Raw genomic sequence first — 13,813 nt, 5'->3', positions numbered from 1 at the left:
TGGATACCTCAAGCTGCTCTCAGACGCCCATCCCATCGGCGTCTTGCCAGTTCCCGAGGCCACGAAACTCAACGGCGCAAGACTACCTAAGGGTATAGGTATTCGGGACTGGGGTGTGATCTTGCATCATCAGCCGTGCAGGGTACATCATGTGCGGAGAGTGTTCGAAGCTCTAGGGCCTACGTATTACCGACATTTATCCGTACGAATCGGCAGACAGAACCATGAGTACGAATAACCTAATGGCGGGGCTCATGCAGTATCCGTACTTATTACCTACCTACGGTACAGAATAACGTACAGTACAACTGCGTGAGCGGGCAGGCAGGCACCTGGCCGTTGGGGATGGATGTTCTTCCGCCGGGCGGGATAGCACGCGAGACTGACCAGCATCAGCCCTGCAGTCAGGAGCAAACAAGGCTCAAACGGTCACTTTACGAACGAGTATACGTACACCACCTACCTAGGTAGGTAGTGAATGTACAGATACGGTACAGGATTATTCTCAAGTGGGGTCCAAACCTCGATATGAGTTTTTGTCCTGAAAGAAACAAGAATGCGCAGTAACTGCGTACCTAGCGTGTCCTGCCTCGGACACATACATGCATGTATGTGTACGGCAGCGTTGACGTCCATCCCTGTTCCTCCCGCAACCAACCAAACTCCGCCGTCACTGCTTGCCGATCACTCCTGTTCTGTTTCTTTCAGCCAGAGTTCAGAGTTGGCAGGCGCAGGGTTCGCAAGTTCCCGCTCTCCGGCGACCCCATTATCTCCCCCTCGTTACCGAAAGAAGCGGCAGTAGGTACGATCCGTACCCGGGGGGGAAGTGGCAGGCAGGTACCTATCTGTGGTAGGTGTCTACTACGTAGAAAAGTACGTGCCTCGTCTCGCTTGCAGTCTCGCCCGGCGTCCAATTGCAGTTTGGGAATTCGGTGGACCTTGGAAGGTGGGCGCATTACGTATCTTTATCTGGCTAGTTCTTTTCGCTCCACGTGAGAAAGGGGGCGACCGCAATCCTACCGGTAGTAAAAAAGACGCAAGCGAGCTTACGGTACTGCCCTGCTTCGGGCTTTTCGAGCACCCCGAAAACCCGCACCTTCTCCCCTGGACCGCATCCACACCTGCGCCTGCCGGTGCTTCTCCTCGTCCCGTCCTGCCGTAACCGAAAAAGAAGGCGTCAAGGAAGTGAAGTGAAGGAAGAAAAGAAAGCGCTAACCACCAACATGGATCCCACTGGCGACGACGCGTCCTGCGCCCTTTTTGCCAATCTCGCATCTCGCATCTCGCATCCACAGCCCTTCGCCCGACATTCTCACAAACGCCTGCCTGAGAGCGGTCGCCCGCGTCTCTAGCTCCCTCGCCTCGCCTTGTCGTCGTCTGTCTATTTTTTTTCTTTTCTTTTCTCTCTTTCCCTATCTATACGTACAGAGTGAATTGCACTCGGCTGCTTCGAACCACAGCTATTGACAGAACCTACAGACGGAGGGATAATGAGCTTACTTGATTGCACGACGGATATTTGATACTTGATTCCCGGCCCCGGCTTGACATGCTTCACGAGCGACCCGACAACAGCAGCCCCTCCACATGTTCCGGAAAGGAAAAAACATAAAAATAAAAATAAAAAACAAGCGCCACGGCCCTATCTCGATCATGTTGCACCCGCGTATCCAACTACCTAAGCGATCACCGCTGCAGATTTACGACGGCTTTACGATCAATATGTACCTAGGGAGGAACCCACAATACTAATACACTTCCCAGTCCTCTCCACTAGCTACCTAGGCCCAAGCCATCTTGTCACCCGTACCCGAACACGACCCGAGATGTATAGAGTACGTACCGATAGATCCCGTCGGAACCCTAAGTGGTACGTACTGTCTGTCTGATTTCGCACCTACCTACGATGGTGCCCCCCACTCCGTCCGCCGACCCAAGAGAAGTAAGGAAGGAGTCTGTCTCTGTCTCCCCGTGCCGGCTCTTGTTCGTCCATGAGACGGGCTCGGTGCCAACGATTGGACTCGTTGGGAATGTTCCTTCTGCCCTTCCCCGCCCTCATTGCTTGTTTCTGCGTCACGCATCGCATTCAAGCAAGACAGCCAAACTAGCAACGACGACAACAAGAACAACAATAATACCCCATCAGTTGTCGGCGAGGGAAAACGGCCTTGTCGCACAGTTGTGCCTCGTCCCAACACACTGACAACCGAACCTTGGTACTAAGCGCCATTTGACGGCATCCATCCTCGACGGCCAAGTTGATAGGATCAGGATTCGGGAACAAAGCTTGGTTCTCAACTTTCCCACTGACCCCCCCTCTCGGACCAGACGACCCACAATGGCAATCCACCCCGGCCTTGGCTTCGTTGTGCTGTGCAAGCAATCATCAAAAGCCAAGTTTCCCTCCTCCCCCTTCACCGACAGGGCCAGCCCCGACCCCCAACTCCAAGTCCGATCCCGCCATTCGCCAACATGCCTAACTCGCCTCATATGATGTACAATGGCCATCATTCACAGGTGAATCTCTGAGACATCTGTCGAGCCTCATCCGCATCACGCCGCCGTCATTGGTCATTTAGCATTCAACCGAGGCCCACCAAGCAATTGAGACATTTTGACCATGCGCATGGCTTCGCGAGACGAGTCTCAATTCTCCACAATACGAAACAGAACGCGCAAAGGTTCAAAAGCCGCAAGGTCGCCGTGGCTTGTAGAGTGCTATACCGCAATAGGAAACATTGCCATAGGGGTACCGTCGTCGTCGTACATCCACCACTCATTTCAAGGACCGTTGCGCGACCGACCAAGCGATGCAAGCGGCAGAATCACTCTCAGCCTCCAATCAATGACATCCTACAGGCGGGCAACCCATCGCCCCAGTACTACCGGTACTCGTGTCGTCTGGAATCATAGCGCAGCAGACATGGCATCAACCGAACAATAAAAGCCCCCGACCCCTGAACCATGGCGAAGAGGATCAGCAAGATCATCCAAGCGCATCTAATTACTACACTTGACCAATACAGCGAGTTTGTTTGCATACTATGTAATGCGGCTGGGTCTCTCCCTGATGGTTATTAGGCGCCTAAGTCTACCGCCTCGCTCCCAGCAGCCAACCCAGTCTGCGATCACGGCAGGAAACCCCGGCACACTGATATCAACAGCATTCACACTCACTCGAACTGACTTCATTGAATTTGATCATCGCGCCGACACTGCGTTCCGCCCCTTTACTACGCAACTGGCTACTATTCAACTCCATCCGCTCTCCCAACCCTCTCCGTGGCTAAACAACGCCTCCGCCAAATCATGAGCTACATTGGTTATGTTCAACCCCCCCAGCTGTGGCCCTGCTGCACCCAGAACTGGGAGCACGACCATCCGGCCAAATCTTCGTGGCCTCTTCTAGACGAATTACTGCCTAACTGGGGCTAAAGTCTCTCCGCCCGGGCCTCTGTCCATCTCTCGGCCAAGCTTGAGGAGAACGAATTGGCCGCCATGCGACAGGCTTCGCACGGTGTATCAAGTGCAGCACGACCTTGACACATGCCTCACAAAGTTCCCACTTCTGTTTTGGAAAGTAGGCAGCCATCATCGGGACGGCTCGACCTCACGTTCAGGCTGTCTGGAATCACAGGGCAAGAGGCCGTGGCCTCTGTTGAAGGCATCCCCGTGCCTCGGTTTGCCCCGCCATTCTTTCGCGTAAATGACTCGCAGAGTGACCCGATGTTTTGGTTTAGTCAATTGCTTTCTCTCTCTCTCTCTCTTTCTCCCCTCCCCCCTGGCCGAAGCATCGCTTGGGGTCAGCGTAGTGGGCACAAGAGGACTGCCAAAAGCAAAGATGCGCACATGTTTCGTCCGAACGGCTGGGGTTCACAACAACGTCGAGGATTCTGAATGGGTCAATGCTCATGCTGTCCCAAAACAGAGGGGGGCATGGTCGCACCAGCTGACAACGCTCGGGCTCGCGAAATTGTGGATCGAGCATTGCTGTTCGGTCCAGTGTCCCAAGCCAGTGAGGACGATGCCGAGTCTGTCGTGCCAATGCATATGGTCTGGCGTCCTCGGTACAGATGTCAAGAGCGATCGGTATTCCTCACATCGTTCGGCTTATCGTTATCATTAGCATTTGCATACGAGTAGTGAACCTGATCTCAGTAAGTAAATTTTGCGGGTGTATCATCTGGTAAGTAGAACAGATCGTCTCCCGAGAAGCTGTACTTGCTTGGTCATTGTCCGACACGGATACTAAACTCATGCATCTACAATGGAGGGAGCTGCTTAGCAGCTATCATCCGTTTCCAGGATGTCAGATATCCTTCCACTGTATCTATTTCTTCAGTGAACCCAACTTCACGAGACCGCGTCAAGTCCAACTCTCGGTCAAAGTCACACTGGACAAGCATGAACTCTAGAAAGGCCCAGTCAAAGTCCCCAACGGCACCCTCCTCGAGCCCGTGCTCCTTGGCCAGGTCTGACCAGGCGTCTTCGTGATCTATCATAAAGTCGCGGATCCGTCCTGAGCAGGCATCCGGCCCCTGGCCCGTGAGCCCGAAATAGTCACAGAGGCGCGGCCACTTCCGCGACCACGAGACGGCCTGCTCGCCCGCAGCATTGAAGGCGGCGCCGTCGCCGCAGCAGGAGCGCTCCGTCATTGCGTTCACGGCAGCGAATATCTCCATCCGAGACAACGCGTCCTGAAAGGTGTCGGTGTGGGTGGCGCGGTACCCGTGCTCCGTCCCCGGGAAGGCGACGACGGCACCGGCGCCGCGCACGGCCCGGTGGATAGCGAGGTAGAGGCCGATGCCCCTGGCCATGTTCATGGCGTTCGCCGTCGGGGCGAAGCCAACGATGGCGTCCGGGCGGACCTCGGAAAAGGTCCACGCCTTCCCGCGCGAGAGCCTGTCGAGCGCGTCGTATTGAGCGTAGTAGAAAACACCGTCGGCCCACGGTGCGGGGATCCGGGCAAGGTTTTCCTTCAACGGGGGTTGGATCTTGATTTCGTTGGGGTGCGTGACGCCGTATCTGGATGTCGGGCGTTAGTCTTAGAAATACGTGTCTTGGATGGTACGGGGCTCGGTACACTTTGCTACCCGTTTGCAAAATAATGACCTTCAAGTTCGGGGAGACCCTCTCGATGGCTTGGATTGCGACTACCAACAGGCTTGTATTCAGAGCTACATGATATTCAGGGGTTGTCCCTTTTGCGTATGCTACGCGGAGCTTAGTACCTCCACGTTGAGACGTGGTGAAGATATAGCGGATGTCTACTTACCTGCGTAAAAGACATGGGATATAGTCTCCGCATCCGGGATGCCTTGTCGCAACGACGCGGCCACTTCGTCCACGGACTTGGTGAAGTCGACCCCGGACGCGATGTGCAGGCGAGAATCGATTGGGAGATGCGTCTTCTCCAATGGCAGAGGACGATTCGTGGTGCCGGTGATACGTTTGAAGGTTTCCGGGGTGGGATAGCGGCAGGCTTGGTTCATGAGAGACCAGCCGGAGATTCCGGAGGCCCCGAGGATGAGTGCATGCGCCATGAGAAAAAGAATAAGCCTTGGATATTCATTCGCCCTTCTTTAACGCAAGGATAGGGAGGTTGCTGCGCGGTATCCAACTTATTTATACACGATCGACAGACGGCCTACGCGCGGGAGCGGCAGAGAAAATGCAGGGTCTCAGGTTGACTAAGTCGCGGAACATGGATTCCGTCGATAACGTTATGAGTGGCTGCTCTGCAACCATTGAAAAGGAGTAAAGATCTTCACACACGCCAGATGTACATCCGCTCAAGACAGGTGTAACAATATAGATGGAAAGCAGCCGAGCCTGGTGAACATGGCAAGGTCTCGCTGCATGCAATCGTGCTTGGCGATCCAGGCCAAGCATCTATCCCGGTTTATTGGTTGGCCAAGACTGCAGTGCGACCTTGGACTTGGGATGTGTTAGCTATTGCAGCTTTGCACCCACGAGGTTGTGAATTCACCATTCGGGCGCTGACAACCGCCTCGGGACTTCCGATGTGCCCGTAGAGTCGAGCAATGCCAGCATCAAGGGATCTCTCGGTGTGAACTTGGCTTCTTTCAATGTTCGTGTGTATTGGCGGGAATGGCCACCCTTATGTTTAAACCGCTCCGAGTTCACGCCCGACCAAAACTCCAGGTGCATCAACGTAACATTGCTCTGGTTGCCTTGTTGCCAACCCACAATTGAGATATCTTGGAGAAGCTATCGACACACAGGCTACGGACTACCGCTCGCCCTCAAGTATGGACATATCACGGGATTAGGGTGACCACCTCGCGGCGCACAAGGCACTGCCCTTCAAGGTGCTCTAATCCAAGGCACACGGAAACTTACCGGAGATGCCTGCGGCGATCTTGACGGAGTTAGTCTCCACCTTCCACCAAGACCTGAGGACCTTGCGAGATGGCCTACGAATGGCTATATAAGAACGGCTAATTTCTCGCAAAGCGTCTGCCTGCTTCCAAACATCCACCCCCCAGAGCGTCGAGAAGCTCCAGGGAAAAAAACCGATTTGACCTGTCAAGAAGAACACAGAACTGCCAAAACGGCATCTATTCTATTTGACGAACCATCTAATATCAATCCCTTCTACTCATCCTACTTTGCTTAATCGCCACCATGAAACTACGTTTTCAAACCAAAGCCTCACAACCCATCACCACCACTATACTTCCACCTGAGCTTCGACTTATGATTCTAGAAGAGCTAGCTTCCCATGATGAAAAACATCATATGGCCAGTTGGGCTAGTGTTTCGAAAGAATGGCAAAGCTTTTTTGAGCCGTTACTCTGGCAAACATTAACCTTTCGACCCTCGATTTCCAGATCAGGCTTTCTGGGCTTCCATCGGTTTATCAAAGGTTACCGAAAGTCTTTGGTCAAAAAGATTCGACTTCATGTAAGGATGGAGGAATACGCTTGCGAACAATGCGATCGACTTGGAGGTCCGGACAGAAACATTCGAATTCTGAAGAGGAATAAGACGAGGTTCTCTGCCAGCCTAGAATACCTTTTCCATTTCCTTGCTGATTGGACCGGGGAAACTTCAGGAACTGGGATTACGCTTGAACTGGGAGCTATCTGGACCAGTGGCAGTCATTGTCTTCACAGTCAGTCCCCCAGGTACTCGCCGACCAGTCCCTGGTTGCGAAGTCTCAGCAAACTTTGCCTCGACAGATGGATCCCCCTTCCGAAGGCCCCTATCATTACTGGATTATCCTTCGACCAAACCCTTCGTCAGAGCATTTCTGCTTCATTAATACTTAGTATGTTGGAGAGCTTACCATGTCTCAAACAAGCTAACTATGAGTCGCAACTTATAATTGAGCAACTTGCACCATATATATCAGAGGCACAAAAATCAATCCTATTCCAGTAACTAAATAGAAAGAGTGAAACATAGCGAATAGCCACATAAGAACATCAATCTTCAAGGATATATAAAGACTGAATTGAATATTGTCTAAGGTAGTAAAAGATAAACTCCTTATCAGAAACTAATAATTTCTTATGCAATGAATGCAAAGAAGTATTCGGACGAACCTCCCCAGCCTAACCGAGCGCCTGTTTTCAGCTTTGTGCCTTCTCGTACCTACCTATCGTCTTCTATGTCCTCATGATTACAAAAAGCCCTACGCACATGCATTGTCGTTGACCCTCCTAGAAATGGTCCACGTCTGCGCGTGTACTATCCTGGAAGATAGACCGACCCACGTGAACCAATATATTTCTCTTTCAAGCTCAATGATCCCAATAATAGTACCTTGCCGAGTATTAAATCACTAGTGAGGTCCTCGTTCGAAACCAGGGATGTCCCATAATTTGGCCATCTACCTGTCTTGAATATTTAGATAACTCGTACCTCAACCTCAATGCAGGAAAAAAGACTCCACGCAGTCAACGTACTATGGGAAAGACGTAGTTGAACCGACCGCTGTCTCTCCGACGTGTTATTGGTTTTTTTTTTGGAATTCTGAAAGCTCCCACTGCTTTCTAGAATTATAGCTATTCAATAGAGAAGGCAGGGGCAAGGGCATGGCGATAACCTTAATCCACTTCGACGATATGCTGTTAACGCGGCACTCTTATGCTGGTATGTGCGTTCAAAGGTCTCACGCGCCAGGTTAGCTGTACGGCCGCGAGGAAGAGAATCCGGATGGTGGGGATTAGATTCGACCTGGTTGGGGGTTTGTCGGGCTGAAACTCGTCTTATTGTCGTTGGCGACCGTTTCCGGGATCCGGGAGACAAAAAAGACAGGGGATGCATCGTGCCTAGGTGCGAGATAAAGATTCGTATCTTGCCTTTTAGCGGTAGCTCTTGCAAAAGCCTTACTTAGGTATGTTATTTTTCACGCGTTCAAAACTCAGGGTGTTGTTATGGTTCTTGCTTGGCCTGCTCTTCTTATTATCTTGCAAACTCCAGCTACTAATCTCGTCATTGGAGTCTCCATAGTCACTTAGAGGATTCAGACATGAATCGATGATGAGGTTTCTACAGTTACGGCGCATAACTACGTCTTCTCTGGCTCAAATAGAATATCAATCGTGTCACTTCTAGCTTTCTATTTCTTTTCTCTTGGTTTTCCTTTTTGTCGATACTAACCGGTAGAGTTACTGGGAAATAGGAGACGAGAGATAACCCGAAAGGCACGTAATTCGATCGACGGCGTATGCCCCCCCTGCCTCAAAAAGGGGAAAGTAAAAGCCGTAGTCAATTTTGACCTTTTGCATGCCCTACGCCCTAGGATCTACAGACTAGTATTCCATGTGTCTGTTCCCACGTTCATGGAATGACCACAGACTATTCCCCGAGGTTTATAGCTCGTCGGGGTCTGTTTTCCCAGGAACAAGAAGCTACCTGGCTTTTTAAAAGATTGCGGGATATAGTCTAGTTGCTTTGTCACTCCCGTGATAGATTATTGAAAGAATAGGTGATCGGACAACGCTCTTCGACGAATGGTCCATTCCTTATCGGCGGGGGTGGAACTGAATCCCGCCGTTCGCCATACCTCCCATGCTAATCGTGACATTTACTCCCAGGGTTACGTGCATACATATATGCATAGTAAGCTTTGCGCGTCTATAAGTACTCTATCTCCAGCTAGGATTCCACTGATTCAGTAGCAATATCTGTACGGCGGACAAAACGTAAGTGCTGACTTGCCGATCACCGGCCAAACAAGAACTTGGCAGCGTGCCAGTGGCGTCAGTGATAACGCCCGCATTCCGTTCTTCCAAGGTGCATCACATAGCAGTGAGATCACCACCCCGGCCCATATGCTGTGATTCTGAAAGACCATGGCTGCGACCCTCCAACCTTCACAGCATCCATGTACCGAGATCCACCTCTCACCCGATGTCCTCTCTCCTCTCTTTCTCCTATTCGCTTCCCAGGAAGCAACACTAGCTGGTCCACACAACGCGATGTTCGAACGAACCAGATCACTCATCCTGACACTTCACTCCGTCCCCAATCCCACCGGAACAGGCCCTGGTGTTGCTAGCCCCAGGCTAGCCCCAGCAGTTTCCATTCCCTCGGGTCTTGGCACGCGGGGTTCCCAATGGGCCCCCATTTCCCCAATCTCGGCGGTCTCCAGTTGCAGCGGCTGACCAACCCCTCCTCCATACGGAGAGCTTGACTGACTCTGGTCCGAACTCTGTCCGAATTTGTTGCTTATCCCTTGGAACGCTTGTCTGCTTGACACCCTCTGCTATTGCCTTTGAATCTTTTCCACCGACCGCCTCTTCGGTGCTCGGCTTTCAAATATGGCTCCGGATGCCCGGTGTCCCTTTTCCAGTCTGACGCTTTTTGACTTGGCTGACTGTGCTATTGTGCAACCCTTTTCCTTCCCCAGACTTTCAGTCAACTCACCGGATCCCAGATGTTGACCCGGAGTCCCAGGCACCCCAGATTCGCCACTTACGCCTTTCTCCGTGGGGTAAAAGAGAATGGAGGGGTCTAGAAACGATGATAAATAGCAGAAGCCCTGCTGGTTGTTCAGGAGTCGATGCGTACCACACCTTGGATGGTTTAATACTGAGATTTTCGTCCTAGTTTATGCTTAATCCTGTTAGACGACATATTTTCCCCACAGTAGTCTTAAACCAGCCTGACCCTGCCGATCCTTCCCGGGCGATTCCAAGCCCTTTTTTCTTTTTTTCTTTTCTTTTTGCAAAACAGACAACCCGGCCTGAGCACGAACAGCGACCGAAACGTCAAAAAAAAAAAAAATGGCAGCGAGCGAGAAGCGTTCGCCGTCGGTGGAGCGCGAAGAGCATACCATCAACCACGTCGACAGCGTGCTCCAGGACGAGAAGCCCGTTGCCCAGGATGAGGAGAACCGCGACTGGACCGGGTCCGCGAAGAAGACCGACCCCGAAGAGATCAAACTCGTTCGGAAGTTAGATTGGCGGATAATGGTGAGTTGAGGAACCAGGACCGTGGAGTATTCCCTTTTGCGAAAAGAGTTACTGACAAACCTTCTATCTACTAGCCGACACTCTGCGTCATGTATTTCCTGAGTACGGCTCTCACAGCTCTATTACACCATATCGTTCGAGGGCACCGAGACTAACAAGCCAATCAGACTATGTAGATCGTAACGCCATCGCCCAAGCCCGACTTGATGATCTAGAGGAGGATTTGGGTATGTCCGGCACACAGTTCAACACTACAGTTTCAATGTAAGCAGACATGGTACTATTGAGCTGCCCCGCTGCTTGTTTGTTTCCACTGTCATCGACTATGCTCAAGGATGTATTCATCCTGCCATGTCGAGAATAAACTTGGAAAACTGAAGCCAAGAGCCAAATCCTTTGCGTTGGAGACGCCATGGCTAACGGTTGCACACAGCCTCTTCGTTGGCTACGTCCTCATGCAGATTCCTTCCAATATGTTGATCACCAGAATCCAGCCAGGCCTGTACATGAGTGCATGGATGTTTATCTGGGCTGTGGTCTCTGGTATGTCCTACAAGCAGACAAGCTGGGATCAAAAGCTCATGGTTGATAGGTTGCACGGCTCTGGTCCAGAACTATGGAGGCCTTGTTGCTTGCCGCTTCTTCTTGGGTATCACTGAGGCTCCTGTAAGTCAAACCATCCAAGAGACACATCTGCTGTGGCCCCGGCTAACATGGACCAGTTCTATCCCGGCGCCACCTATATGCTGTCAATCTTCTACACCCGCAAAGGTCAGTTAGCCGCTCCTTCCACGTCTCCGTTTTGCCCCGACTAACACGGCTTGCAGAGGTCGCGTCCCGCATCGCTGTTCTCTACTGCGCGCAGATTCTCGCCACCGGTCTCTCCTCCCTCATCGCTGCCGGTATATTCGCTGGCATGGGCGGTCTCAACGGCATCGCCGGGTGGCGCTGGTTGTTCATAGTCGAAGGTGCCGCCACCGGCGTCGTCGCCATCTTCGGCTTCTGGCTCCTCCCCAACACGCCCCTGACGACGCGCTGGCTGAGCGAGCGGGAGCGCGAGCTCGCCCACTCCCGCATGGAGAAGGACAAGTTGTCGGACTCGGACAGCAACAAGGCCTCGGCCATGGACGGCCTCAAGCAGGCGGTCCGCGACAAGCGCACCTGGCTGTTTTGCCTCATGCAGAACTTCCACCTCAGCGCCTGCTCGTTCAACTCTTTCTTCCCCACGTGAGTTGAGCAGCGTCATAATATCACCTGTGATCTGTAACCGAAGCTGACACGGGGTAACAGTGTCGTCAAGACCCTCGGCTTCAGCACTACAGTCACTCTACTGATGACCTGCCCGCCCTTCATCTTCGCAGGTGCTGCTGGCATCTTCTTCGGCTGGAGCTCCGGCAGACTCCACGAGAGGACATGGCACATCACCGCCGGTCTGGGCATTGCTATCGTTGGTTTCATCATGGCTTCCTCGACACTGAATACGGCGGCTAGGTACATTGCATGCTTCATCTTCGCTATGGGCGCCTACTCTGTGAACAGCGTGAGTGCCCTCGCAATCCTGGCCAGTGGCGTTGACTCTTTTGTAACTAACTTATCTGCTAGGTTATCATTGGCTGGGCCTCATCGACTCTCTCGCAGACCAAGGAGAAGAAGGCAGTTGTTCTTGCCATGACTAATGTCGGGGGACAGGTATGCTCAAAGACATGTTTCATTCACCTGGCGCCACGCTGCTAACACCCATTCTCCAGATCGGCTACATCTACGGCGCGTACCTGTGGCCCAGCACTGACTCGCCTCGCTACGCCATTGGCTTTGGCGCTTCAGCCGGCTTCGCGCTGCTCTCCATCATGTGCGCGTGGTGGATCCGTGTCTTGCTCGTCAGAGAGAACCGGAGGATTCGGGCGTCTACTTCGGAACAGGTCAACTTGTACGGGTACTAAGAGGCTGCTGGACAAGCTTGGTCTATTGCGCGTGGTCTCAGAAAGAAAAGAGGGAAACATGTGGTCCGGACAGCGGAAAGGCTGATGAAAAGGCACGGTACTGCCATCTCCAAGACAGGCATGGTTGGCGAATCTTGATACCATTTAGTTGGACGGGGTAAGCCCCGGTAGTGGGCACAACGTCAACATAAGGCCTAGATGTGACGATGATGCAGATTGATCCACTGACTCACGTAAATGAACTCTTATCAGATCGTTGGAACCCACGATAGCTTCTGTCTTGTGCTCTTCAAGGGACGGGCCTCGGCCTGGTCTCTGACTTTCACAACTTACATTTACGCACTGATTTTTACTGTCTCCCATTGGCATCATTTTCTCTCTCACTGTTATCAACAGCATACCAAACACTTTTAAACCTGCACAGCGTCAGCTGGAGTCTACTGCCGCACGCCCCTGTCAGCATGCCGCTTTCGCCTTGCCGCTACTCTCCAGCTCACATGAGCCTGACCTAGTCCCAACTTCGGCACGCCGAAAAACACACTTTTCGTCAACCCACCTATTAGCACTTACTGCCTGCTAAAACACCTTTGTAGACAGCCTCATAGGTTCAAATTAGAAGGCGAGCCATGATTATGGAAATAATCTCTTTGGTTCCAAGTCAGATGCAGGCGTATCGCCAGCTGCCTCAAAGCGAACGGTGGCAAACAGGGTGGAAAGGATGAGCCAGGCGTATTTGCGGGGTGTTGGTTACTAAAACCTCTTGATAGCCTCTCTCTCATATCAAAAGCGGGCTTTTACGGCCAGGAAACGCTGCGATAGCTGCAGTCCCGGCCGTGTTCCCCACTGGCACTCTTTTACCGCACTATAATGTAAATCAACTTTCAAGGAGGATAAAACCATGGGATGTCTCGAAGATGGCGCCTCCTTTCCCTGTTTGGACTCAGTCGAAAACGTTTGGTTCGCAATTTGATAGGTTCCATGGATCCACTGTTCTTTGTAAGGTCGTTCCGTGAAGCCGTATGGGCCTCAGGATGAGACTGGTCGACGACTCATCTTGCCATCTGGGCCTTTATCTCCGAACATGCGCGACAGGCCAGTGGCCGGGCTGACAGCGTATACGACCATGAGCCCAAGCCATCAATTGGCAAGTGGAGCGAGCTTTCAGGGTGACGAAGAGGGGTACATTGAGTAGAAATTGATCAATAGCCAGAGAACCGCAGAATCAGCCTTCCCGAACAGTACTGAAGCCTATAACCCCATGAGGAGCTGATTGCAGTCCCTTTCGCCGTAGAAGATTTCTTGGCCCATTTCGGTTGCCACCCTTTGCAGTTAGCTGCTTACTTCAGATTCAATACAAGTAAGTAGAGAAAGGTCTAGAGTTGAATAGGGCAAGACAGGGATACACAAGGGTGAATAGAAGGAGTA

The 13,813-nt window shown here is 52.1% G+C and overlaps 4 protein-coding genes across 4 annotated transcripts; 2 read left to right on the top strand and 2 right to left on the bottom strand.

Moving 5' to 3' along the window:
- Window positions 1–492: 492 nt before the first annotated feature.
- LY79DRAFT_562959 (uncharacterized protein) lies at window positions 493–1,711 on the bottom strand. Its single transcript, XM_060558515.1, has one exon. It carries the CDS (start codon window positions 1,273–1,275, stop codon window positions 862–864), a length of 414 nt encoding a protein of 137 aa, XP_060411042.1. The 5' UTR covers window positions 1,276–1,711; the 3' UTR covers window positions 493–861.
- A 2,551-nt stretch (window positions 1,712–4,262) lies between these two features.
- On the bottom strand, window positions 4,263–5,543 carry LY79DRAFT_521737 (uncharacterized protein; the record flags this gene model as incomplete). Its single annotated transcript, XM_060555378.1, has 3 exons — window positions 4,263–5,025; window positions 5,084–5,213; window positions 5,276–5,543. 3 exons carry the CDS (start codon window positions 5,541–5,543, stop codon window positions 4,263–4,265), a joined length of 1,161 nt encoding a protein of 386 aa, XP_060411041.1.
- A 944-nt stretch (window positions 5,544–6,487) lies between these two features.
- Window positions 6,488–7,493, top strand: LY79DRAFT_562949 (uncharacterized protein). The gene has a single exon (XM_060558514.1). It carries the CDS (start codon window positions 6,649–6,651, stop codon window positions 7,405–7,407), a length of 759 nt encoding a protein of 252 aa, XP_060411040.1. The 5' UTR covers window positions 6,488–6,648; the 3' UTR covers window positions 7,408–7,493.
- A 2,766-nt stretch (window positions 7,494–10,259) lies between these two features.
- Window positions 10,260–12,388, top strand: LY79DRAFT_521722 (major facilitator superfamily transporter; the record flags this gene model as incomplete). The annotated part of the gene is made up of 10 exons (XM_060555375.1): window positions 10,260–10,448; window positions 10,523–10,550; window positions 10,616–10,712; window positions 10,882–10,991; window positions 11,041–11,114; window positions 11,171–11,219; window positions 11,276–11,675; window positions 11,739–11,988; window positions 12,051–12,137; window positions 12,197–12,388. 10 exons carry the CDS (start codon window positions 10,260–10,262, stop codon window positions 12,386–12,388), a joined length of 1,476 nt encoding a protein of 491 aa, XP_060411039.1.
- Window positions 12,389–13,813: the final 1,425 nt, after the last annotated feature.

This window comes from Colletotrichum navitas (genome assembly GCF_030913465.1).
Source record: "Colletotrichum navitas strain CBS 125086 chromosome Unknown LY79scaffold_60, whole genome shotgun sequence".
NCBI lineage: Eukaryota > Fungi > Ascomycota > Sordariomycetes > Glomerellales > Glomerellaceae > Colletotrichum > Colletotrichum navitas.
The sequence above is the reverse complement of the archived record's forward strand: the minus strand, read 5'-3'. Positions and strand labels throughout refer to the sequence as shown.